Source organism: Mauremys mutica, chromosome 10 (assembly GCF_020497125.1).
Source record: "Mauremys mutica isolate MM-2020 ecotype Southern chromosome 10, ASM2049712v1, whole genome shotgun sequence".
Lineage (NCBI taxonomy): Eukaryota > Metazoa > Chordata > Testudines > Geoemydidae > Mauremys > Mauremys mutica.
The window spans coordinates 86987308-87014733 of NC_059081.1; the positions used below are offsets into that span (position 1 = coordinate 86987308).

Here is a 27426-nt window from a genome sequence, read left to right on the forward strand (position 1 = left end):
GCACTTACAACTGAGGTTTAAGAAAAGGGTCTGCCTTACCTCCCTGATTTCCTTAATCTTGGAGCCTCCTTTGCCAATCAGTGACCCACACTGGCTAGCAGGCACGACCAACCTCAACGTTACTGGTGGTTTACTGGTAGCAGTGCTGTTACTCATTGAGTTGATTATGTCCTTGGGAAAGGGAAAAATAAAACTGCCTTTATTATTCTGCCATACACACCCTATCCCAACTGGTGAAAACATACAAGGAAGGGGACAGCTTAATCTTCCCTTAAATTGCACATAGGACCATACCGTGCTGTCAGAAACCAAAAGCACTGTCAGTCACCTATTTCCATAGCTCATAATGATCTCTCTTAGGTGTCTGTCTGGTACCAGTCAGTGCTCTACACCCGTAGCTGTCCACAGACAGTACCTCCCAGTTAGGTGGAGCCATTTGTGATACCTTCTTGACAAATATCTAAGGCATCTCTATTTCTGATGGGCTAATCTGGTGCTCGTGAAAATGAGGAAAAGATAGCATGGATATTATTCATGTAAATCATAGAATCATAGGACTGGAAGGGACCATGAGAGTTCATCCAGTCCAGTTCCCTGCACTCATGGCAGGACTAAGTATTATCCAGGGGTGGGCAAACTTTTTGGCCTGAGGGCCACATCTGGGTATGGACATTGTATGGTGGGCCATGAATGCTCACGGAATTGGGAGTTGGGCTCTGGGATAGGGCCAGAAATGAGAAGTTCAGGGTGCTCTGGGCTGGGGCAGGGGGTTGGGGTGCAGCTGGGGGGCGGGGGTGAGGCTCCAGCTGGGGATGCAGGCTCTGGGATGCAGGAGGAGGCTGGGAACAAGGGGGATCAGAGGGCGGGATGGGGGATCAGGACTGGGGCAGGGGTTAGGGCATGGGAAGCGGTCAGGGGTGCAGGCTCCAGACAGCGCTTAACCCCAAGCAGCTCCTAGAAGCAGCAGCATGTCCCACCTCTGGCTCCTACGCAGAGGTGCGGCCAGGTGGTGCTGTGCGCTGCCCCATCTGCAGGCACCGCCCTTGCAGCTCCCATTGGCCGTGGTGGCTAGCCAATGGGAGCTGTCGGAGCCACACGGAGCCATGGTATGCATGGAGCGGGGCAAGCCATGCATGCATGGTATGCATGGAGTGGGGGAGGGATAGCTCAGTGGTTTGAACATTGGCCTGCTAAACCCAGGGTTGTGAGTTCAATCCTTGAGGAGGCCACTTAGGGATCTGGGGCAAAAATTGGTCCTGCTAGTGAAGGCAGGGGGCTGGACTCAATGACCTTTCAAGGTCCCTTCCAGTTCTAGGAGATTGGTATATCTCCAATTATTACTTTATTACTATTACTCCACTCCTCAGCTGGAGTGCCGGAGTGGGGCAAGCCCCGGACGCCGCTCCACAGCAGGAGCTCAAGGGCCTGATTAAAACATCTGAAGGGCTGGATGCGGTCCCCGGGCTGTAGTTTGCCCACCCCTGATCTAGACCATCTCCGACAGGTGTTTGTCCAACCTGCTCTTAAAAACCTGCAGTGATGGAGATTCCACAACTTCCCCAGGCAATTTATTCCAGTGCTTAACCACCCTGACAGTTAGTAAGTTTTTCCTAATGTCCAACCTAAACCTCCCTTGCTGCAATTTAAGCCCATTGCTTCTTGTCCTATTCTCAGAGGTTAAGAAAAACAATTTTCTTCCTCCTCCTTGTAACAACCTTTTATGTACTTGAAAACAGTTATCACGTCCCTCCTCAGTCTTCTCTTCTCCAGACTAAACAAACCCAGTTTTTTCAATCTTCCCTCACAGGTCATGTTTTCTAGACCTTTTATCATTTTCATTCCTCTTCTCTGGACTTTCTCCAGTTGGTCCACAGCGATCCTGAAATGTGGTGCCCAGAACTGGACACAATACTCCACTTGAGGCCTAACCAGCGCGGAGTAGAGCGGAAGAATTACTTCTCATGTCTTGCTTATAACAGTCCTGCTAATACATCCCAGAATGATGTTCACTTTTTTTGCAACAGTGTTACACTGTTGACTCATATTTAGCTAGTGATCCACTATGATCCCCAGATCCCTTTCCACAGTGCTCCTTCCTACGCAGTCATTTCCCATTTTGTATGTGTGCAACTGATCCTTCCTTCATAAGTGGAGCACTTTGCATTTGTCCTTATTGAATTTCACCCTACTTACTTCACACCATTTCTCCAGTTTGTCCAGATCATTTTGAATTTTAATTCTGTCCTCCAAAGCACTTGCAACCCCTCCCCGCTTGGTATCATCCACAAACTTTATAAGTGTGCTCTCCAGGCCATTCTCTAAATCACGGGTGGGCAAACTTTTTGGCCCGAGGGCCACAGCAGGGTTGTGAAATGGTGTGGAGGGCCGGATAGGGAAGGTTGTGCCTCCCCAAACAGCCTGGCCCCTGCCCCCTATACGCCCCCTCCCACTTTCCGCCCCCTGACTGCCCCCCTCAGAGCCCCCAACCCATCCAACCCCCCCCTGCTCCTTGTCTCCTGACCGCCCCCTCCCGGGACCACCCCCCCAGGACCTCACCCCCTATCCAACCCACCCCTGCTCCCTGTCACCTGACTGCCCCAACCCCTATCCACACCCCTCCCAACAGACCCCCCCAGGACTCCCACGCCTATCCAACCCCCCCACACCCTGCCCCCTTACCATGCTGCTCAGAGCGGCAGGACTGGCTTATTGGAAAGCCAGGGAGATGGGCAGGCACAAGCCGTGCAGCCCGGCAGGAGCGGCGGGCCAGAATGCTCCCCACATGGCAGCGTGGCTGCGGGGGAGGGGTTGGGAGTTAGCCTCCCTGGCCAGGAGCTCAGGGGCCAGACAGGACAGTCCCGCGGGCCGAATGTGGCCCACGGGCCATAGTTTGCCCACCTCTGATCTAAATCATTGATGAAGATATTGAACAGAACTGGACCCAGAACTGATCCCTGTGAGACCCCACTTGTTATGCCCTTCCAGCATGACTGTGAGTCACTGATAACTACTCTCCAGGAACGGTTTTCCTACCAGTTTTGCACCCACCTTATGATAGCTCCATCTAGGTTGCATTTCCCTAGTTTGTTTATGAGCAGGTCATGTGAGACAGTATCAAAAGCTTTACTAACGTCCAGATGTACCACATCTACCGCTTCCCCCCTATCCACCAGGCTTGTTACCCTGTCAAAGAAAGCTATCAGGTTGGTTTGACGTGATTTGGTTTTTACAAATCCATGCTGGGATTATTACTTATCACCTTATTATCTTCTAGATGTTTGCAAATTGATTGCTTAATTATTTGCTCCATTATCTTTCCAGGTACAGAAGTTAAGCTGACTGGTCTGTAATTCCCCAGGTTGTTCTTATTTCCCTTTTTAGAGATGGGCACTAGATTTGCCCTTTTCCAGTCTTCTGGAGGCTCTCCCATCTTCCATGACTTTTCAAAGATAATCACTAGTGGCTCAGATATCTCCTCAGTCAGCTCCTTGAGTATTCTAGGATGCATTTAATCAGGCCCTGATGACTTGAAGACATCTAATTTGTCTAAGTAATTTTTAATTTGTTCTTTCCCTATTTTAGCCTCTGATCCTACCTGATTTTCACTGGCATTCACTATGTTAGATGTCCAATCACCACCAACCTTCTTCATGAAAACCGAAAATGCTCTATAAGTTCCCTCAACACAGCTCTGACCCAGCACCTCAATCCCTATCTGGAGCACTCGCAAAGCTGCTTTGGGAAATCTTGGGGCCATTTAGCTCACTCCCCATGAATTGTAGTGCTCAAATATCATGTGAGCTGAGTCCTTTTTAAAGTGTGTGAAAAGGCCATGCAAGTTTTAAAATATTCCAATTAATGGAAGTGCAATGTTCACACAGACTGAAAAGCCACCTGCATGACAATGAACTAAGTTACTTTGGAACAAATTCACAAATTCCAAACCCAGAAGAGACCATTGTCATCATCTGGTCTGACCTCCTGTGTAACACAGGCCACAGACATGCCCCAAAATAATTCCTTTTGTACTAGAGTAGATCTTTTAAAAATGTAAAATTGCCAGTGAAGAAGCATTCAGCACAGGCCTTGGTAAATTGTTCCAACAGTTAATTATTATTATTGTTACAAATTTACAACTTATTTCCAGTCTGAATTTGTCTAGCTTCAACTTCCAGCCATTGGGTTATTTTATAACTTTGGCTACTAGGTTGAAGAGCCCATTTTCAAATATTTCTTCCCCATGTAGATACCTATAGACCATGATAAAGTCAACCCTTCCATTGCTCTTTGTTAAACTAAATAGACAGAGCTCCTTGTGTTTATCACTATACGACACATTATACAATCCTTTAATCATTCTTATGGCTCTTCTCTGACCTCTCTCCAATTTATCAACATCCTTCCTGAATTGTGGGCACCAGAACTGGGCACAGGATTCCGGCAGCGGTTGCACCAGTGCCAAATACAGAAGTAAAATAACCTCTCTGCTCCTACTTGAGATTCCCCTGTTTATGCATTCAAGGATTGGATTAGTCCTTTTGGCCACAGCATCACGCTGAGAGCTCATGTTCAGCTGATTATCAACCATGACCGCCAAATCTTTTTCAGAGACTCTGCTTCCCAGGATAGAGTCTTTCCTCATGTAAGACTCGTGTGACTCTATGATTTTTGTTGAGAGATATATATGCACTTATTCCTGTGTATTTAGGCCACATTTTCTCAAACTCACACTGTTTCTCATAAAAATAAAGTTCAAGATCTTCCAGGGCCATGAGATGAAACTCAACTCTTTCCTAGCTAGAGATGTAAATATTGAGTGGAAGGTTTTCTGTTGAACATTAGTTGAGAGTTAAGGCATATGTAGGCCTGATAGAAGCCTGAGATAGATTTTAAGAGTCTGCTCTGATAACATTTAAGTATAAGCATAAGTAGAGTAATCATCTTTGTGAGAACAAGAAAAGATAAAGTAACGAAAAATCTAGAAAAGATTGGTTTGAAATAACACAACACCTGTACTGATAGGGGAGGAGAGTTAACATAGAAATGAGAGACTAATACATATAAGAAAAGGTAACAAAAAATTATAAATAAGTTTGTGTAACAAAGGGAGATTGAAGCTGTATAGTACCAAGCCCCGACACAGGGACCATCTGACTGGGATTTTTCTAGCAACCATTTTTACATTAGCACAGAAGCTCTGTCATGCAAAATATGTGCATTTCTATATGCAAAAGCTAGCAAAAGTGGTGCCAAATTTCAGACAGACAATGGATGGAGTGGAAGAGGAAGAAATTTGGTGGCCTGAGAAGGGAAAGAGAAAGAAGAAGAAAGATAAAAGAGATATAGGCACAATAAAAGAGATATAGGAACAGTATTAGGAGTTGGGGTGTTGGGAACTTCCACATGGAATCAGATAGATATCACAGTATTGTGCGAAGAAAACCTGAAAATGAGACTTACATTACTAAACCTGTTAACAAAGTTATATAAACAACAGAATGGGGGTATGGGGAGGATTTAAAGGCTGTTCGGGATGCTAGGATAACAGAACAGCTGTTATGGGAAGTGGAAGCAGCAATCAACTAAATGGGAAAGATCATGAACCATCCTCATATCAAAGGCATGATATAGTATGGCATAAGGTATGGCAGCTTCCTAATAGTGGAGCTACCGGTAGGACTAAAGGAAACTCAAGGTGGGGAAGTGCCTGGGTTCAGAACAAATAAGATGCTAGACAGAAATAAAGGGAGTAGATTGGTGCAGGGTTAGGTGCTACTCAAGGGTCTGTTATGCTGAGAAAAGGTGCAAGTTTGATGAACCATGGATCCTTCCTCTGGTGCTAGCAATGCCAGTGGCCCCAGGACCAAGAGAGGCATTAAGAGTTATAGGGTCCAGTCCATTGATATGTTGGAACCTTCCGTGACAGATTACATCTCAAAGGAACATGTCACTCATCCTCAGACACTGGACAGGATGGCTGGGGGAGTCTGGAAAGCCCCAGATACCTCACATTGTTCCAAGAGGCATGGTACCTGGCTGTGTTGTTGTGATGTACTGCAGAGTGCATTGCTGGCATGGGGTTCATCTTGGACGAAGAAACCTGGAATTGCACAGTATGGCTGAGGCAAGGGGGACAAGGTCAGCCAAGGCTGCAAGGGCTGGAGAAGGCAAATATTGTATAAGCTCTTGGGCTGGACACTTCCAGTATGGGACACGAACATGCTGTTATGACTGGCCAATCTTCTGCCAAGAAATTTTACCTGAATAGGGGACAAGATAATTTTTCCAGTTCCTCAGCATGAGATCCACAGTGTATCAGCTGATGCTCATCTGATTGGTGCTGCCCTCGACTGCATGATAAAGCTAAGCTGAGTCATACCACGACTGCATTGAAATGTGCAGGCTTTAATGAGCAGCTGCCCAGAACATTTGTTGACCTTAAGACAAGAGAGTTGAAATATTCCGAGCGACTTAGATACACTGGGAAATGCACCATGGCGGGAGTTAGTATATAATATTGGGGAACATCCACGGATATGTATGATATCAATGGACTTCACAATTGCACAAGCCATACTAGTAGGGGTGTTAATTGCATTGATCTGGAAGGTTAGGAGGCAGTTGGGAAAGAGAAGAGACGTATATGAAATACAGGATTAGATGAAGCCTTAGAAAGGCTTCTGTGGCTTCACGGTGGGGAGTGTTGGGAGCAAAGGCATATGTAGGCCTGACAGAAGCCTGCTGGGGATTTTAAGAGACTGTTCTTATAACATTTAATGGCATAAGCATAAGTAGAACCGCATATGTGTGAGAAATTGCAGAGCAATCATGTTTGTGAGAACAAGATAAGATAAAATCACTAAAAAGCTAGAAACGATCGGTTTGAACTAACATGACACCTGTACTGATGGGGGAGGACAGTTGACATGGAAATGAGAGACTGATACATATAAGACAAGATAACAAAAAGTTATAAATAATTTGCATAACAAAGGGAGGTGGAAGCTGTATTGTCCGGTGCTGGTGGCGACTGTGATGAGCTCGTCCTAATGAGCTTCCTACTTGTAAGTAACTGATCACTACTTGCTGAGTGTTTTCCCTTAATAACTATTTGCTAGATCTATCTGTTGAGTAAGTGAACCTCAATGCAACAATCTGTATCAAGTGTACAGATACCTCCTTCCTATTCCCATCAGCATGAGAAGGGCTGTCTTGAGGAGCTGTAACCAGGAAGCACGAGGGCACTGATTCAGGGGCAGAATTTGCTTCTCTTCCCACAAGACTGCATGGGAATCCTTACACTTGACAGAAAGACAATGGGCAAAGACTGAATTACATGTGAGGCAAAACCTGAAGGAGATCACCTGCTGACAAAGTCAGAGACAGCGACAGTGTAATCTACAGGGATGGTATCTCCTCCAGCACACACCGCCTGTGAACTCTACCTCCTCACAGCAGTTTTACCAAGGAGTAAAGCTTTTGCTTTTCTCACCCTCCCCGGAAGAGACCATCAACGTTCACAGCTCTGTGTAATGCACAAAGCCCTCTATTGCAGAGGGATTCTGGGGCTGTATTTTTCATCTGTTGAGCACAAATGTAGTGAAGGGGTGTGGTCTAGTGGATCGTGCCCAGCCCTGGGATTCCTAGCCCTGGCTCTGCCACTGGCTGACTTTTGGGCAAGGTACTGTATTGCCCCATGCCTCAGTTTCCCCATCTGTAGAGTGGGGATAATGATAGTGATCTCCTTTGTAAAGTGCTATGAGATCTACTGATGAAAAGTACTGGGTATTCAGAAAAGTACTGTACTGGGAGGTGCAGAAACGGACTTTTCCCACTCAGGAACAGGTGCAGCATCCATGCTGGCCTGTCCCACGCCACCCCATCCAGGCAGCTCAACCTTGGCCAGGAGGGACAAGCTCCACAAATAAGTACTTCTGTTTCTAATCCTGCCCATTTCGGTTCTTGGTCTCTCTGCTGAAACTACCTGAAACCATGCCAGCTAGTGACCTTCACCTTGCACGAGGGCTACCCCCTTCTCCACTAAGAAATGGACAAATCTCACTCTCAGGGCTGGAATGAACCTGTTGCCAGCATGTCAGACTCCAAAACAAGAACAGAAGCAGGGCCACTCTCTGTATCTCCCAGCACGAGGTGGCTCTGCATGGACTCGTTCACTCCAGCTCCTGACCAGTGGATCTCCTCTTCAATGGATTTTGACATCCCTCAGTGATTTTCCTCCCTCCCGCCCTGCTCCACCACCCCTGTTCCCCACACACATGTGCACAGACACACACACACACGCACGCCCCTCCCCCCCAGCTCTCCCCTTGCCCTCTCTGCCTCACCTTTCCATCTCCCCTGCTTCCCAAGCTCCCTGGCCCTCTTCCCAGGTCCGTCCGGTAGTATTCCCTGATACAGCACCGCCACTGACATCACAGCCATTGGCTCCTCACAGCAGCAGCCAGAGGGTGCACAGCAAGAGACTGCAGCGGCAGCCTCAGAAAGCTTTTCCGCCCCGTCTCACTCCTTGATGCTCCGGCCTAGAAACTTTGTCCTGTTGCCCCCATCCCCAGCCTGAGGTGACAGCTGTGTCCTGACATTACATCGCAGCCTTGTAACCCTGCGCTATGACAAGGTCATGTAATGCTACATCCTAATAGTGAGCTGTAGGCACAGCTGCATGATCAATTTGTGTGCACTGACCCACAATTTCCACCAGACGTTAGTGGTCTTGGCAGCATTAGGGATGGCCCCCCAGCTCTGGAACTTTGTCAAAAATCGGCTCACCAGTTCTCCTTCTGCAAAGGAGCGTGTGTGTTTCCTCACCTCCTCAAATTTGTAAGCAATCATGGCAAAAGCCTTGAAGATGGCATCCGTGGGGCCTGTGATGGTCACAATTCTTTCCGGACAGTTTCCCTCGGAGATGTTGATTCTTGCTCCACTCTAGAAAGAAAAGAAAAACATCTCCTCAGCCCTTTAAAAAGCCCATCAACCTGCACGGTCACACACTGAACCATAGCTGGCTACTGAGCAAGAGAAACAGGCTAAAGGTTCACCAATGATCTCAGCTCCTGCAATCTGACCAGTGTGTAGGTAGAGCCTGCACCCATGGGGACTGCAGGTGGCTCCCCTCCAATGTAAAGGTACGCTGGCAGGGGCCAGGTTCATTTAAAAAACAAACCAACCTTTTATACGGACGTGACAACCAATCAGTACACAAAAGCACAAAGTGCTCGGACAATGAACTTGTAAGGCAAATTATGGTTCAGGTGAATCTCCACTGAAGTTAATGGGAGCTTTCCTGAGTATGGCATGAATAAAAACTGACAAAGGGTCTCCAGCCCTAGCCTACATTTTTATTCTATGCAGCTTGCTTAAATTTCTTGAATAATGGGTCAATGGTCTTTAGTACTGAGCACGTAACTAATTGCATGTTTTCTCATAGATAAAATCAAATATCTGCAGAGCTCTAGGCATCTATACACCGAAATTCCCACAAACTGGGCTGTAGGAGCAAGGTCTTTCCATTAGTCTCCATGGCGCTTTCATTAGAAATCATTTCAGATGTCTGGGTAGCTCACCTCCTCCCGCATCTTTTTCACGGTCTCTCCTTTCTGAAATAAGATGCAGAAACACAACCATTAGAATAGCTTCATCCAAACACCTATCCCGATACTGAAACTTCGTAACGTTTCTAATACGTTTTCATAAAATACAAATACATAAAATACAGTTTAGAAAGCTGGGAGAAGAGCTCCCACCCTGCTCCCCCTCCCCAATCCTGCTAGAGCTTTGAGGTGTATTTGTATTCTGAGAATAGACTATTAACAATTTCCTTTTCATACTCTGCAGATTTTATCCCTGAGTGAATTGAAATCATGTCTGCTCACTTAACTGACAAAACAGCATTCAGATCATTCTCATAGCAATTCACAATGAGTTTCTTCCTTTCTAAATGTCCTTCTCCATGGAAGAAGCTCAAAGACATTCACACCCATTCAAAAGTTGACTAAACAATCTGAGTTTGATAAGAAAATAATGGAAAGAATAAGGGCCATGTGTGGAGGGACAAGTATCCTCCCTCTTACCAGTCGTTGTAATGACCCCTTCTTCTACCGACCTACCAACCTGTAAAAACACTTCAGCCTTCTCCAGTACCGGTCCTCCATAATGCTGTAGTAACATCACTGCAAGCATTGTTCTTTGGGGCAGTGCCCTAGAGTAGCATGGCACTTTTCACAAAGTAGAGCAAAGGATATTCTATGTTCTTTACTGTCAGTGCCATCCAATTCTGAACTTTAACACAGAAGCACCTGTCCATTTTTCAGGAAGGTTGTAATTGTAATTGGAGCAGTTGTGTAAACAGGTCACTTACAACTGAGTACTCTGCTATAGAAGAATTGTAGGAATTTCTTTGTTGTTATGCTAATTTGCCAAGGTCAGGAAACCAATGTATTTACTGACATTTTGCTACTCTCGTGATGAGATTCATCTTTTTCCTTAATGTATCAGTGGGAACAAAATTATCATCATCCCAGAATGAACATATATATTAGTAGCCAGAGTGATGCAGCAATAGTGATAGACTAGAAAAATGACAGTATTTTAGGTGCATTATGTAAGGAGAACATTCTTTGATTTCGTCTTCAGATACATGAATAACCTATCATGCAATCAGAACAATAGATCCACATAATGATAATTTTCAGAGGTGTGTCATGCAATAATTAACAGCTGTAAAAATACAACTTATAACTACTATACAACTAACATATACAATGATGGAATCTGAAGAAATATTTACCTTCCCAATGATGCTTCCAACTTCCTATAAAAGACCCAAACACAAAGACAGAAATTACAGAATTTAAGAAACTCGAATAAAATCTCATAGTGACAGACAGGAGTTGGTGCACTCACTGAGTTCAATGAATTATGAACCACACACAGTGATTTTCAAACAGCCACAAAAAACACGGAGCAGAAAGGGAATTACTTCTTTATTTCAGAGGGGGTGCTCACCTGTGTTTCCCAAAGGTACATGGTGCTCTGCCCTGAGGAGGATATAAACTCTGTTTGCTTTCTGAGGTGCCTCGCAGACAGTGTTGGTTCTGAACTATGGCCCCGGTTCAGGAGATCACGTAAGTACATGCTTGCCTGACTGGGGCCTAGGTGTCTGCAAAGTGAAGCCGAGTGGCTGCATGATCTCCTGGACAAGCTGGTTGCGAGGCAGCCTAGAACAGAGCTATAGCACTCTCATGGCATCATGTGCAAAAACCAGTATCTATGTAATAAAGGGGGGGTTAATTTTTTTAAAGAAAATATGTCTCCTAAACATGGAACTGTGACTCTCAGAACGGAGCGATCAGTTGTGTTTCAGTTCCACGGTCCGTGGCCCTCCTCCAGCACATGAGCACGCATGTCTTCTGGCACGTTCAGCCAGTCAAGCACAACGACAGGCTGTACATTCCCAGGTAGGCTGTGTTACACGACATGACTTCACAACGAGTTCAGAAGTGGTTTGTGTTGTGGTTGATTGGCACAGCCATACCCACAGTGAGCAAGTAAGAGGAATGTCGGTCATTCAGAGCATACTGGCACATCTTCCCAAATGCCATCAGTTGGAGAATTAGCCCCATTTCTCAGCTGGAGGATTGTGACCCCTGGAGGGCTATGAGAGGCCAACGGGGGAAGGGTTGCGAGGTGTTGAAACTTCTATTACAGTCTAAAGCAAAGGAAATCTCATTCCCCCACTCCCCATAAACCCTTCCATTTCAAGATCAAGTATTCTCTGTCAGCCTCTTGAAACACGCCCACAAATCAAGGACACAGGCTTATCACTGAAACTTATTTTGCTCTTACTCTTTTAATAAATGTAAGGGAACCACAAATATTTTTTACTTTAAATACTAAGTCAATGCCAACCTGAGAAGGTTGAGAAACACTTCTCTAAAGCTGTGGAATGGTGCTAAATTCATGTGACTTCAAGCGTATACTAATGCTCCATCAGGTCTCATCCTTCACTAAGCTCTGCAAAGAGCTCCTTGCCTTTGAAAGCGGGAAATGAAGAGGAAGAGTCTTGATATCACCTCCTTGGTACACAGACTTCTACTGTCTGGTATTTTCGATCAGTTCTCCCAGTATTCCCCAGCAGACCCAGAATTTTCAAAGGCATGAGGTGGGTGGGCACCAAGGCTGCAGGGCACCAGTCTGACTCACGCTGGTTTCCTGAAAGGTTTTGAAAGCTTGGGATGAGCAGAGCTGTGGCTTTGAAACCACAAGGTGCCATTTGCCTGACACCTGCAGTGAAAGCTCTTGGGAGGAAGCAGTCCCTTGTTCACACGGCACATGAGGGCTGCACCGATACAGCCATGGTCGCAGCTGTCGACTGCTGGCACCCGCGGAGTCTGACAGGGCACACAGAGTTGGGGGCATGGCTGACAAGAGACACTGCCTCTCATCACTGCAGGGCACTGGGTGGCACCGTCTGTGGCTCACGATGGTGACCAGGAAATGGGAGTGAATGAGGCAGGAGGGGCTGTGGCTCGATGTGGCTGGAGACCCGAGTGCAGGCCAGAGAGCTTGCGGGGAGGGGAATTCGGGAAGGAATCTATGGAGTCTAGGAGTCTGTGCAAAGTCTATACAAATGACCCATGCTCATGGCCCTGCATGTCTGCACCCATCTGTGTCTGCCTAGCATGTGGAAACCATTCATTACATCGTACACTCAGGGAGCAGCTGGAAGAAGTGGACCATGGTCAGAGAGGTGCTCGGTGTCCAGTGCACAGCCCAGCATGGGCCTGGGAGAGGCTGAACAGAAACCTGAGCATGGGAATGGATCCCCAGAGAGGGCATGGCTGGTCCTGGTGATGGGCCGTGGAGGGATGCACTGTCTGGGAGAGGACAAGTTAAGCTTCTGCCCTCACCTAGAAATACTGCGCTTCAGGGTCCCACGCTCACCAGTGCTGAGCTGTCAGGCAGCTCCAGAGCGAGAGGAACAAGCGTTCTTTGCAATGCTGAGCTAAAGACAATGGCTAGCCACAGTCGGAGGGGGTGCTGAAGGGTGGGGTCTGGCCCCAGAGGCTGCTATTCCCAGCGTCCAGAATATCAGACTCCCCATCTCCCCACTCCTGCACTGCCCTGGGCTCGCTGCAGCAGCTGCCCAGGGTAGAGATGTGCACTCCTGTCTGCTCTCTCCCATCCTCTGCCTCCGGCGGATTCGCCTGCCTGCAGGAAGGGCTGCACGTGTTGCACCAGAGAGCACCCCTAGGCCCTGTTCCTGCTGCACCCTCACACACAAGGGCACCAGGAAGTGGGCCAGGTGTGTTCCCCCCAGCCCTGCCTGACCTCCTCTGGGCATGGTGCCCACAGTGTTAGCCCGAGGAGCACCACCCCCTGGGGCTGGTGGGCTGGGGCCCAGAACACCTAAAGCATATTACTGCATACTATGGGTGGGGGGGGTTACACTAACACAAGCACTGCCCTCTGTCCCTCCAGCCCTGTCCCACGCTGCAGACCAGTGGCTTTCTCCTTGTCTCCCTTTCTGTGTGTTCCATCCCTGGCAGGGGGGAATCAGCCAGGCCCCTCCATGCCGCCTTGTGCCTTTGCCTCAAGGCGCCTCCCCTGCTTTTTCCAGCAGAGCCCAGCAATGGTGGAAGGCTGGTGGCTTGTGGTGGAGAATGGGGAGAGGGACGATGCCTTGACCCTGGTCTGTGTTCGCTATCTCAGCCCTTGGGATGGCTGGAGAGGGCCCTCCAGCTGGTGCCCGTTCACATGATAACATGGGGCCAGCATGTGGGGAGGGCTCTGTGTGTGTGTGAGCATGTGTGTGAGGGCGGCAGGGAGTCCCCCTCACTCTGTGTCTGTCTAATGGATTGTTCCCACCGCTCTGCCTGGGGAGCCGCGGCAGGGCTGAGCCAAAGCCATGCATGTCCTGCCTCCTGGGCGCGTAGGCCAGCAGAGGGGGAGTCGATCTGCTCCTGCTGAGGTTTTCATGCGAGAGCAGGTGGAGCCGTGACATCGCTGAACCTGTGCAATGGGGGAAGTCAGCTGCACTCCTGTCAGGGCTGGCCCAAGCAGGGAGCTGGAATTGCACCCCTGGGAGTCACAGTTCCCCTCCCAGGCTTCTCCTGGAGCAGCCAGGGCCGAACAGCTCGATCTAGCATTTCACCTTCCTCCATTTGGTAAACACTGATCACTTCATTGTTATGGACAATGGAGCTGAAATGAAGACAACAAAATGTGCATCCGCTCCTTACCTTTCCATGCATGAGTAGCCGGATGGTGAGAGTAACATTCAGGCCACCTTCCGAGACTTTTGATTCCATTTCCTACCGAGTACGGGAGATGTGTGGTAAGGAACAGGGAGGCCCCAAGGAAGGACAAGACAGCCCTGAAACAATCACCTGTAAGGAGACAGAGGCAGAGCTGCTTAGTGCTCCCTGCTTTATGAATCGGTGAAGTCTACCAGCTGATTTCACTCTTTCCACAACACCTGCTGCCAATGGCCTGGGACTTGGACATGGCCTGCCACGGACCACAAACAAGCTTGGAGACAAGGTTCTGTTCACTGACCGATGGGGAGATGCTTTGCTCTGCCCTTGCCCTGCTCAGCTAGGCATGCAGCTCCCATGGCCAGGGCTCCTAATACTCATGGGTTTGCTTCTTTGTTTTTGTTACAGTAAAAGGATGTGGGTGCATGTATGTGACACACAGTACATTGCTTGTGCGACATGGCAAGAGCTCGCTGCGTGGGGCACATCAAAAACAGAAGAGTGAGGTAGGGGCTCACTCCTGTCTGGGACAGACAAAGGGTATGTCTACACTGCGATTAGACACCTGCGGCTGGCCCGTGCCAGCTGACTCAGGCATGCAGGGCTCAGGTTAAGGGGCTGTTTACAGGTTCCCCATCCACCTTGCAGGGTCCTAGATCCCAGGTTCCAGCCCAAACCCGAATGTCCACACTGCAATTTGACAACCCTGGAACCCAAGCCTGAGTCAGCTGGCACAGGCCAGCTGTGGGGTTTTAATCACAGCATAAACACACCCAATGAGTGGAGCCAGTCTTTGTAATACACATTTTTCATCTTGCTTATAACCAAGAGTAGAAACTATCCAGCCAGCTTTTCTTCCCAGAGCGAGGAGTCTAGCTCTGCCCATGTGCTGCTGAACTTTTATGTGTGGTTTTCTCTTTGGGTCAGCTCCTTGGCTTGCGGATCTCCAGCTTTACCAGCTGCCTAGGAATTCTGCAAGGGGAATCCCTGCTTGTCGAGAGCCGGCTCAGTCCTACCCCCAACTCGGGCAAAGTGGCAGGAATGGGGAAGAGGGAAGTGTGCCTTGGGGCACAGGGAGCCTGATATGCACCAGGGGCCAAAGCATTCTCTGGATGGCCCAAGGATCAGAGAAACACAAAAGTGGCATGTGCTAAATTCCCTCTGGTCCTGTGCCAAGCACACCTGGGTGTGCCAGAGAACCTGGGCCAGATGTTTATTGTCTACAACCGCAGCTGGAATCAAACGCATCCAGTGGGCTGTTATACTCACTAGCAGACACAAGCAATGACGCTTTTTCCGATTGGTTACATGTGAGCTATAGACATTCATGGATACATGACCAGACGGGACTATCAGATCAACTACTCTGACCACCTGTGTAGCACAGCCCATTACAATTCACCCAGTTATCCTGTACTCAGCCCAGGCAGTTGTGCTTGTAGAGGGGGGAGGGATAGTTCAGTGATTTGAGCATTGGCCTGCTAAACCCAGGGTTGTGAGTTCAACCCTTTACGGATCTGGGGCAAAATCTGTCTGGGGATTGGTCCTCCTTTGAGCAGGGGGTGGGATTAGATGACCTCCTGAGGTCCCTTCCAACCCTGAGATTCTATGTCTTCCAGAAAGGCATCCAGCCTGAAGACATCACAAGATGGAGAATTCACCACTTCCCTTGAAGGTTGGCTGCAATGGATAATTCCCCATTACTGTAAACATCCACACCTGACTTCTAATTTGAATTTGTCTGGCTTCAGCATCCAGCCACTGGTGCTTGTTACATTTTTTCTCCACTAGATTAAAGAGCCCTGTAATATCTGGTATTTTTCTTCTTGTGAAGGTCCTTACACAGCCCAGTTCCTTCCATTTGACTCTGAAACATCAGGCGCTGACCACAACCAGAAGCAGAATATGGGACTTAATGGACCAATCATTTCATCCATCTAACCCATCAAAACATATGTCCTTAAGGCAATGGAAAACCTTCCCTCTCTCCACTGGACCAGTGAGTTGCCCCGTGGGACCACGACAGCCAGCAGAACACTGCTGTACTACCTTTATTACAGCCATCTGCAATTGCTCTTGACCCCCCCCCCATAACCCCCTCGCTTGGGCCAAAACTTTGAAAGTCTCAATTCTGCCTTCTTCCTGTTCTACTCCTCTCATGGTACTGCTCTGCTACCTACCCCAATAAAGGAGAACTAACAACTTAAAATGCCTTGTTCACAAATTTTAAGTAACACTTGACTTTCAAACACCTGAATGGCAAATGTAACTTTTCTTGTCTGCATAGTAAACACTGGCATTTTTATCTGTTTGAATAATCAAAGTGGTGCTTTCCGGGCCTTCTTGGTTGTAAAGATTTGATCTGCTTCCTGCTGAAGGTCCACAGTTTGGGCCAGCTCATGCTCTATTGAGATGGTTGCAAGGCAAACCGGCCTGTCCTGTGTCATTGTGGAGTGTAGATGTGTTTTTATTAACTTCAGCTCGGAGAAGCTGCGTCCTCCACTGGCAACTGTTACAGGAAGTGTTAGAAGTATGTGCAGAGCAACAAAAGCATTTGGAAAGAGGGTGGTCATCTTATCTGTGCACATATATTCCAGAACAGCCTTTGGAGCTGATCCTGCTGAAATGTATCTTGAAAGGGCTCTCAATTCATCACCTAAATCACTCGCATCAATATTGCGCATGTCATCATGTGTCAGCACTGTCTCTAGTGCCCTGCATTGCTGGTGTAGGTCTTCTTCAGGTATAGGGAGGAGTTTTGGAATATCATACAACATCCCAAATATACTGCTGTGTTCCTTGAGCTGCATGAAACGTTCTTCAAATGACTGTATTGCACAATCTAACACCTGGTTAAAGAATTCAACTTTGAATTGTTGTTTGGGGTCTCTTATGGGATTATCCCGTGCCTTGTAATCAAAATGTCTTCTTCGGTGACTCTTGTATTCTTGAATGGGTGGGAAAATAGCTTCAGTGTGAAGTTCCTCTGCCAGCTTTTGTGCAGTCTTCAGAATGTTTTGAAATCCCTCATCTGACCGGTAAGACTGTAGGTCTGACTTTGCTTTATCCAGTTGTTCCATTGCTCCAGATATAGCAAGGTCAACACCTTGGAGTCTCTTGCTTACAACATTTATTTCAAACAATAGGCCATGCCACAACACTAAGCCACACAGAAATTTGAAGTTATATATGTTTCTGGTGATTCCATTTCCCTCTGCCACTGTTCTCCCATGAACAGTTCCTGTCATAGCATTACCCTCCATAATGGCAGCTATGGCATCATCTATCTTCCCAGTTTGGTGTTTGATAGGCTTTGTCGCCTCCACTCGACTTTCCCATCATGTGGCACTCAGTGGTTTCAGTGTCAGAGAGGATGTTCCCAGATGTTGCTTCAAAATTTGCCATTGATGAGTTGATGCAGAGAAAAATATATAGATGCTTTGAATTACATTAAAAAATTCAGCAGCCTCACTAGAAGCTGATGCTGCATCACTGACCACCAGTTTCAATGAATGAGAACTGCATGGGACAAAAAAAGCTCGAGGGTTTAACTCTCGGATTCGTGTCTGCACTCCTCTGTTCTGTCCTCTCATGTTGGCACCATGATCGTAGCCCTGACCTCTCATGTCAGCTATCGCAATTCCCGTATCTTCCAGATTTTTAAGAAGCACATTTGTCATACCAGCTCCTGTAGTATCATCAATGTCAATACATTCTAGAAAATGCTCTTTGACAGTCACCATTGTAGGGACATTTTCACTAGGTTCTGTTGTTGTTACAAAATGCACCATTAAAGTCATTTGTTCCGTATGGTTGATGTCAGGTGTGCAGTCCAGAATAAAAGAGTAATATCTTGCTGACTTCAGATCTGCCACAATCCTCTGTTTGACTTTTGTTGCCAGTAACTGTGTCATCTCATTTTGAATTGTTTTTCCAAGGTAGTGGTGTGTGCACATTTCTTGGGTGGTGACTCTTCTTAGATGCTCCTGGAGTACAGCAAACTCAGTCATCAGCGCCACAATTTTAAGGAAGTTTCCATTGTTTGGCACATACAGCTGATCTGAAGTGCCATGCAGTGCTAGGTTTTGGGTAGCAAGCATTGTCACAATGGCAGTGAGCCTTTTCAGAACATTTTGCCAGTAAAGAGACTCTGATGCAATCTTCTCTTGATACTGATCATCTAGTCTCATCTCAAGCTCTTTCCTTAGTCTCATCTCAAGCTCTTTCCACCTATGCAATGCTCTCTGGTGATTTGCTGCCTTCTCATGGCATGCCAGATTTCTAGCCAGAGTTTTCCAGTCCTTTATTCCTGTAGAACCCAATGTGGCTGGAACTTAGACTGGAAGAGTTTGCAACAAAAACAGTATGCAGCATTCTGGGTTTCTGAGTACATAAGCTGTGGCCTCTCCACTTTGTCACCATTGGGGATTTCACACCAATAATGTATTGGATGGAAACTTCTATTTTCATTGTCTTTGGGGAACATGAAGTTTCACTTGCTGTGGCCCAGGCAGTACAAGGAAGTCCCTCAGGCTACTGCTCAAGTGGGTCCACAATCCTGGATCATCTAGACTTAAGGAACTAAACTCAGCAGCAGCTGTTTCTTGTGCCTCCAGCACACTCTTCTCTGATCTACGCTTTTCTTCAGGCATGTGCACGGTTACATACATCTGAGATGGAGATATGGATGCTGCAGTAGCTGCCAGGTCACTTGCACTATGACTAACTGGAAGATCAGGCATCTCCTCACCACTCACATCCTCACTGGGGCCGGAAGGCTCACCGGGAACATGTGTGTCTATGTATCTCAGGAGAGCTCCTTCCTGCTTAGACAGAAAAGCTTCCTTTGCTTTCTTTCTTTTTCTGAATGCTGCCCCAGAGGGGCATTTTCTTCTTTCACTCGTGACTGCTGTTCTGTGCCAGCTATAGTGGCTCTCAACACTCAACTGAAGGGGAGAAATAAGCAGGCTGGTAGCAGGGTCTGAGTGAGGGACGATATCAGTGGGCCTAACTGGCTCCTACTCAGGGGTGAAAGTAACTTACAGGACTTACCGCTACTGCTGGAGTCCTGAGGGGGCGTGGCCTCATCCAGAAGAGGCGGGGCCTCTCAAGATTTAAAGGCCCTGGTGCACCGGCTGTGGTTGGGAGCCCTAGGCCTTTAAATCAACCCGGGGCTCCCAGCTGCAGAGGTGGCTGGGAGCCCCTGGGGCTCAGGGGCAAATTAAAGGGCCCGGGGCTTTGGCCACCGCGGGAGCTCTGAGCCCTTTAAATCCTGGCCCCAGCCCGGCTGCCGGAGCCGCGGGCGGGATTCAAAGGGCTCTGGGCTGCCCGCAGCCGCGGGAGCTCTGAGCCCTTTACATCCCCGCCACTGAAGCCGGTGCGGTCCGGCACGGCGTACTGGCTCTTGCCGGTAAGCCATACCAGACCGTACCAGCTTATTTTCACGTCTATTCCTACTACTTCAGTTGACTGCCTGTTCCCCTCAAGCGGGTTCAGGGAAGCAGCAGGAAACAGGAAGCTCCCTGAGAAGCTGGTGGGAATCAGTCCAGGCTCCTGGGGGTGCTGGAGAGGTACATAAGAGGCTCCCCTCCTCCTCCTCTCTCCCTGCAGCTCCTGCTGCTTTCTGTCATTCCCTCTCACCTTTCCTCCTGCCTGCCTGTTATGTCTCTTGTGCCCTCCTTCCTCCGGCACAGCACTCCACCATCTCTGTGCATCTAGAGCAGGGAGAATACATATGCACCGGCACCAGACACAATTTTCTACACTCTGGGGCCTAGTGGCGCCCTCCAGAGTCTGGCACCTGAGGCTGCCACCTCAGTTGGCCTCATGGTAAGGCCAGCCCTGGGAAGAAATGTCCCTGGCACATAGTCCTATGGTAGAGGGAGCTTCACTTGGGGAGAGAGGAGATGGGAGAAAGCCACACATTGTTAGAGTGCATGGCTGATTAAGCTAGGGTTGGGAGAGACTGGAATGACCAAACTCCATCTGTAACATTTCACATTCAGGAGGTCACCATTCAATTATTATTTGTATTGTAGCAGCCCTGGCAGCACCATGCCTCATGGATCATGGCCCTTCTGTGTGTCCCCCTCTTCCCTTCTCCTTCCCCATCACTCTCTTCTCCTCCATTCTTGTCACTGATGGAGATGTCTCCCCACTCTCTTCCTGTAACCTCTCCATTCACCCCAGCAATCCCATCCCATACTGTTTCATGACCTCCCTTATACCCAACCCAGTCTCTTCCTGTTTTCACTTCTCTCTTACACTTTTCACTGCCTATCACTCTCATCTACTTTCTTCCCCTCACAATATAAGCATTGTCTCCCAACCATATAACCCCACCGAAGCATAGAAATGTAGGACTGGAAGAGACCTAGAGAGGTCATCTAGTCCAGTTCCCTGCGCTAAGGCAGGACTATGTATTATCTAGACCATCCTTGACAGGTGTTTGTCTAACCTGCTCCTAAATACTCCAGTGACAGAGATTCCACAACCTCCTTAGGCAATTAATTCCAGTGCTTAATCACCCTGACCATTAGGAAGTTTTTCCTAATGTCCAACCTCAGTCTCTCTTGCTGCAGTTTAAGCCCATTGCTTCTTGTCCTATCCTCAGAGGTTAAAGAGAACAATTTATCCTTCTCCTATTTATGTACCTTTTATGTACTTGAAGACTGTTATCATGTCCCCCATCACTCTTCTCTCCAGACTAAGCAAACCCAATTTTTTTCCAAATCTTTCCTCACAGGTCATGTTTTCTAGACCTTTCATCATTTGGTTGCTCTCTTCTGGCCTGTCGACTTTCTCTAATTAGTCCACATCTTTCCCTAAGTGTGGTGCTCAGAACTGAACACATTATTCCAGCTAAGGTCTTGCCAGCAGAGTAGAGTGGAAGAATTATTTCTCGTGTCTTGCTTACAACACTCCTAATTCATCCCAGAGCGATGTTTGATTGTTTTGTGACAGTGTTACACTGTTGACTCACATTTAGCTTGTGATCCACTAAAACTCCCAGATCCCTTTCTGCAATACTCCTTCCTAGGCAGTCATTTCCCATTTTGCATTTGTGCAACTGATTGTTCCTTCCTAAGTGGAGTACTTTGCATTTGTCCTTATTGAATTTCATCCTATTTACTTCAGACCATTTCTCCAGTTTGTCCAGATCACTTTGAATTTTAATTTTGTCCTCTAAAGCACTTGCAACCCCTCCCAGCTTGGTATCATCCACAGACTTTATCAGGGTACTTTCTATGCCATTATCTAAATCATTGATGAAGATATTGAATAGAACCAGACCCAGGACAGATCCTTCCAGTTTGACTGTGAGCCATTAGATAATAGAATATCAGGGTTGGAAGGGACCTCAGGAGGTCATCTAGTCCAACCCCCTGCTCAAAGCAGGACCAATCCCCAATTAAATAGTCCAACCAATTTTTGGCCCTTGTCCCTAAGTGGCCCCCTCAAAGGGGGAACTCAACCCTGGGTTTAGCAGGCCAATGCTCAAACCACTGAGCTATCCCTCCCCCACCACCTGGTTTTCTAACCAGTTCCAACCATCCTTGACTCTTGATCCTGCCTCACTCTCCTATTACCTCCCTGTGACCCTTGACCCTGCCTCACTCTCCTACCACCTCCCCATCTCCTATTCTCTGTAAACACATGGACTGTACTATCTACTAGGGTCACCTTCCCCATAGCCCTTCCGCTCTGGTTGCTGTCCTCTCCAGCCCACTGTGCCCATCAAGGTGTCTAATGCTCTAAGCCATCTTTGCACCTCCCCTATTCTTAGTCTTGCTGAGAGGCAGAAACAATTGCCACCACACCACCCTCTACTAGCCTGACTCTCCTCTTCCCCTCCCAGGTGTCCCCCTCACTGGCCTGACCTGCCCCCTACCTGGGGTAACCCTGGGGCAATTTCTACCCCTTTATGTTACCAGAGATGACTGGAAAATGAATCCCATTGTTTCTCTTCTAACCCCTCCCCAGGTTCTCCATCACCACTGGCAAAGTGTTTCAATCACATTGTCTAGTCTAGGTGTGTTCTGTTGAACAACATCCTCCGTTTCAGACCATGCTGAAATACCTACCGGGATGGAAAGTGGTGACATGGCATCTGCCACCCTCTCACACCATTTATCACTTTTCTGAACTCAGTCCAGCAGAGAAAATAAGGCATGTCACAACCTGCACAGCCACGGCACAATTTACACAGAAACGGCAACAGCGAAGATGCTCAGACCCTTTAATCCTCTGCATTAGGCGTGTGCAGGGATTGCAGCTCTCATGGGAGGTCTCCCAAGCTCCAGGCAGGACCAAGGGGACAGCTTGAGGGGCAGTTAATGGGGGATCATTTCTGGAAGAGTTGATTCTCCAGCAGCCTGTAGTGTGGTGTTGTACCCTGGGCAGTTCAGGAGGCAGGTGGGCTCTGCTAGCTAGTCACAGAGTATTTCAGGCAGCTTACAAGCATCTGTTAGGCATCATTTATTTTTAGAATAGTCTAATGATAACCAACCATTAAAGACCAGTCTGATGGCTGTGGGCAGCAGTATAGATGTGATGGGGAGAGCGGGGGGGAGGGAGGGTGAATCAGTAATTAGTAACTCAACGTGTGTTTTGCTTGCTCGCTGCATGTCACAGCTTGAAACAGGTCCCCAGTCAGTTGGGTCTCTCACTCGTGGAGTGAAAACTAAAGCGCTATTTACCCTCAGAAGGGCAAAATCCATCAGAGCCGATTTCAGTGGCTGCCTAATCCCTGCCTGTTTAATACACTTTATAAATGACTCTATTCCTGTCTCTACATTAATAGGGGAAAGCCTCTCATTGGTGGATCCTGATTCTTCCAAACTCATAGCAGTCGCCTTCCCCAACCTGACGGTGCAGAGCCCCAGGGCTCCTGGCATGCTGTCAAGAGTGCCCTCAATGAGCTGCCAGCTCTGCCAGTCCTGCAGTAATCGGGCCACAGGGGCTCTCTGCCCCAGGCTCTAGGACATCTTAGCCACAACTGCTGCACACAGAGAAAATACATTTCCAGGAGGGACAGTCCTAATTAGGACAGCTCAGCCACCCACGGCAGGGAGCTCTGGCCTCTCTGAAGGGAGCTGCACCCCCGACCCAGACTTTGGGGTCAGCATGATACTGAGCCTTCCAGAGCAGTAGGAAAAGGAGACAAAGGGACACGGGTGCTCAAGGATCCAGGAAGGGGAGTCAAGGATGTCAAGGAGAAAAGCATTGTCTGGGGGATGGGGGGAGAAGGCAGGCAGTTCCTGGCAGGTATGTTTTTGGTGCAGCCATTGGAGGGAAAAACCTGGGGTCAGCCCAAGGGTTCAGCTACCCGCATTTTATGAGTGCAAGTGGGATCAATGTGGCAGGGTGGTAGTGCCATGGTCTGGCAGCTTCAGTCTATAAATGGTGTGGCAGTCCTCCCTCCTCCTACCTAACAATGAACCCCTGAAGGGGCAGGTTGGCGCCAGCACCCTGCATTAAGAACACCAGGAAAGAGCATAGAAAAGAGCATAAACAATGAAGCCCAAGCAATGGAATGACTTTGCAGCTACTTCGTAGCCTGACCAGGGAAGATATTGCTTCTCCCTGCACCGATGGCCCCGTGGCGCTGATTCTGGCCTTCTTACTGAAATCAGTGGGACGGCCTGCATAGCCCCAGCAGTAACGGTGGCAGAGCCTGGCGCCCCCAGAGCACATCCTAGCTGCTCAGGCGGTGCAGCAGAGTCATGGGGGGAAAACGCATTGCAGACACAGCCCGGGAAAACACCTCACATGGCCTAGGACAGTTTTGAATATTACAAATAGCCAAGACCTTCCAGCATGCTGGGCCCCGCTATCTTGGGAGGTGGGCTACACAAAAGAGATTGCGAGGCCTCCCACTGCACTCCTGCATGGCATCCCCAGCCCTTGGCTCAAGGCATGCAGGGACAAAGCAGGTGGGCAGGAGGGGCGGGGAGTGGGTATACCTTTGCCTCCACCCCTACAATGCAACAGCCAGCAGAAAGGACCTGGCGTGGAGGGCTCAGCAGACAGACAAACACCCCTACAACAACAGGGAAACGCCAGTGTGCCGACTCTTGGGCTCGGCAAGAGGAAAAACACAATGTAGCCCTGAATGTCCAGTTCACAACTCACATTTAAAGGTCTGACCGAATTTGCCATCTTTCAGTTGCATGATATACACCATCATGCATGAAATGCATATGCAAGGAATGGTTTAGCATATCCTTATCAGAGATACTTATCTGAGCTGTAACCCATTTGAGGGCTTTGTTTCTGTTAACTGTGTTTTTTTATTCCTTCCTCCGTATCCAACAATCCAGAACCCTGAATCAGTCAGTTATGTAAATGTTTCCAATTGATTGAAAAAGTGGGTCGTGTTAGCCAAATGCTCCTGGCTTTAAGATTTATCAGCGTTATTAAATTAAACACGCTTCATGCTTCAATGAGCAGGAAAGCTACATTGGCCTTTTCTTAATCATACTGGTGAAAGGTAAGTCTTTTATATCTGAGTTCAGAAACTCCCTGAAAAAGTGGGGGACAGTACAGCCGAGGCATTGACTTTATCTGTGTGCCTTTCGCCATTTGGTAATTACCCCCAGAGACAAAGGGCTTAAAAACAATTTTCCCTACACGATATTTTGTGCGTTTCAGAACAATGTGCCCAAAAATACCAAGAGGCCATTTAAAGCTTCTCCTCTTCAGAGGCCATCATCTTCTGCTTCTTTCAAAGAAGCCTTGAAATTGCTTCTTTGTCTTTCTGCTTGAAGGCCCCAAAGATACCATTATGTCTAGTCCAATGGATCAAAAACATAAGGGGCCAGATTCAGACCTGGGTACGCAGGTGCACCTCCACTGACGTCAATGGTGTTGCATCAGCTTACAGAGGGGCAAAACCTGGACCAAAGACTTCAGCTAGCTACGGCTCTTCAGTTTTCCTCTGCTGTAGATTGGCTATGAAAGTTCAGGGGCCCATCAGAACAGGAGCCAGAGATACTGCTGGAGGTGCTGTTCCATGGCTCCTTAGCACACTGAACCACCTAATTCCCCAGTAAAGGAATCTCTGAGTGTGCTGGGAATGGCACTGGGAACGAGCTCCTTCCTCCAATGGCCAACCGTAAACTGGGATTTTCCCCAGCTGACTGAGAACATTGGGCACCGGAGAGGGCTCTCCTGGGGCAAGCGTCCGGCGATGAGAATATGGATGGAGTCCCCCTGAGCACTCCTATGGGGAGGAGGGGAGGGCCTTGGCAGTACCCAGTGGGCAGGGAAGGAAAGGCCATTGCTCCTGTATTATAGGCAGGACACCAGCCCCCCTGTCCGTCCCCCCTTGCCTGTGCAGGAGTTACTTCAGCCACAGGACGTACAGTACAAACACCCCCCTGTCCTGCTGGAGGACAACTGGAGGTGGTGGCTGGGTCCAGTGTGAGCCACAGTCCATCGCTGTGGGGCAGGGATGCTGGAAGCAATCTGGGGCAATGCTTTCACACGCACGAGGAGTTCCACCAGAGTGCTGCATGTGGGAGCATCATTACTAAAAATGATCCCAATCTTGCAGTCCAGGGCATGGTTCCTCCCTCTGCTAATGACACAGACAAAACATAAGGAACCTTTTCATGCATGTTAAAATAAAGCCACATCTTTTTTTTTGTTTGCTTTTATTTGGCATATTCCCAGCATGCACTTCTCTAGTGAGTAGCAAATATGGCCCCTGGCAGAGAGCTGGGCACAATTTTCTTCTTGTTGTTGAAGAATATCCATGTTTTAAATCCATTTCTTGTTTTTCAAATAGAAAAACTGCCAAAGGGAGGTGTTCTTTTAAAAACATATACAGAAAACCACCCTGTGAAAAGCTGATCAGCAAAGTGACATAGCAGAAGGAAAAGAGGGAAGAACAGATTAAACCAAACAATGAAAGCATTTCCCCTCCCCCTTCTCTCTGCACTTTCATCGCAATTTTGGACTGACTGGCCTAATTAGAGGTGGGATTTCTTTGGGTGGTTTGTTTTTTTTTTTTGATTATTTCAAAATTTCAAAAAATCACGTTTGGAAATAAAACATGATAAACAAAAATATTCTATTAAAAGAATTATAAATATCAGTAAATTAAATTAAAAATCAATTGAAATGAAAGTGAAAACCTATTCTGATATAAAACCAAACCAACGTTCAGGATTTCTCCCCACTCTCTCCATTAGGAAGACACAGGAGACAGAAGGGGGCATGAAATGAAGCATTTTGATCTGGACTCCACAAAACATCCTTCAGTTTGGTTCACATGTCAGACGTGCAACAAAGCCAGAATGTCTAGAACAGGAGCCAGATATACCTTTGAAGGAAGTAGAGGGTGTCTGATCTGTACAATTTCCCCCCTAATTTGGAGAAGTAGTTACCTATTGGGCACAAATGAGTCTATTTGCATAGTCAGCAGGGGCGGCTCTAAGAATTTGGCCACCCCAAGCATGCCGGTCCCGCAGCTCTGGGGGACCTCTTGCAGACGTTCCTGCGGAGGGTCCGCTGGTTCCGCAGCTCCGGTGGAGCATCCGCAGGCACGTCTGCGGGAGCTCCACCGGAGCTGCGGAACCAGCGGACCCTCCGCAGTCATGCCTGCGGCAGGTCCACCGGTCCTGCGGCTCCGATAGACCTCCTGCAGGCATGACTGCGGAAGGTCCGCCGGAGCTGCCTGCCGCCCTGCCTGCAAAATGCCGCCCCAAGCGCGCGCTTGGCACGCTGGGGTCTGGAGCCGGCCCTGATAGTCAGCTGAATGGCAAAGTGAAGGCAGGGTTCCGACTCATGCTACGGGTGCATGAATCTGCATTTGTCACTGCCCGGGTTTAACCTTAGCCTGCACTGAACACCATCTTTATTTTGGAGCACAAAGGCTTGACAGCAACTAGACTTGAAAAGGGCGTTGCCTATTTTAACTACAGCTGGTTGCAAATTTCTCCTTGAAAAGGTTTTTACAATTTTTGGATTGTTAATTTTAAAAAATGCCTGTAGAACCACGTGATTTTTTTTATGAAAAATGTTTGTATGGTTCAAAATTTTCCAATTTTTGTTTAAATAATTCAGGACCATTTTTTATGTGTTGGCTTCAACTCATTTAAATAAAAATTGGGAAATTCTGCACACACAAAAAATCAAATGAAATGAA

The 27426-nt window shown here is 48.0% G+C and overlaps 1 protein-coding gene across 2 annotated transcripts in view; it reads right to left on the reverse strand.

The window, feature by feature from the left end:
• The window catches only part of PCBP3 (poly(rC) binding protein 3), a 129973-nt gene that overhangs the window by 45273 nt on the left and 57274 nt on the right, over positions 1–27426 (reverse strand). For both annotated transcript variants that reach the window (XM_045032699.1, XM_045032698.1), the window contains exons 2-6: positions 14259–14405; positions 10805–10828; positions 9582–9614; positions 8827–8943; positions 40–171 (exon numbers count right to left, since the gene is read on the reverse strand). In XM_045032699.1, the coding sequence (XP_044888634.1) occupies positions 40–171; positions 8827–8943; positions 9582–9614; positions 10805–10828; positions 14259–14327 (375 nt within the window). In that variant the 5' untranslated portion in view covers positions 14328–14405. The remainder of the gene's footprint in view (positions 1–39; positions 172–8826; positions 8944–9581; positions 9615–10804; positions 10829–14258; positions 14406–27426) is intronic.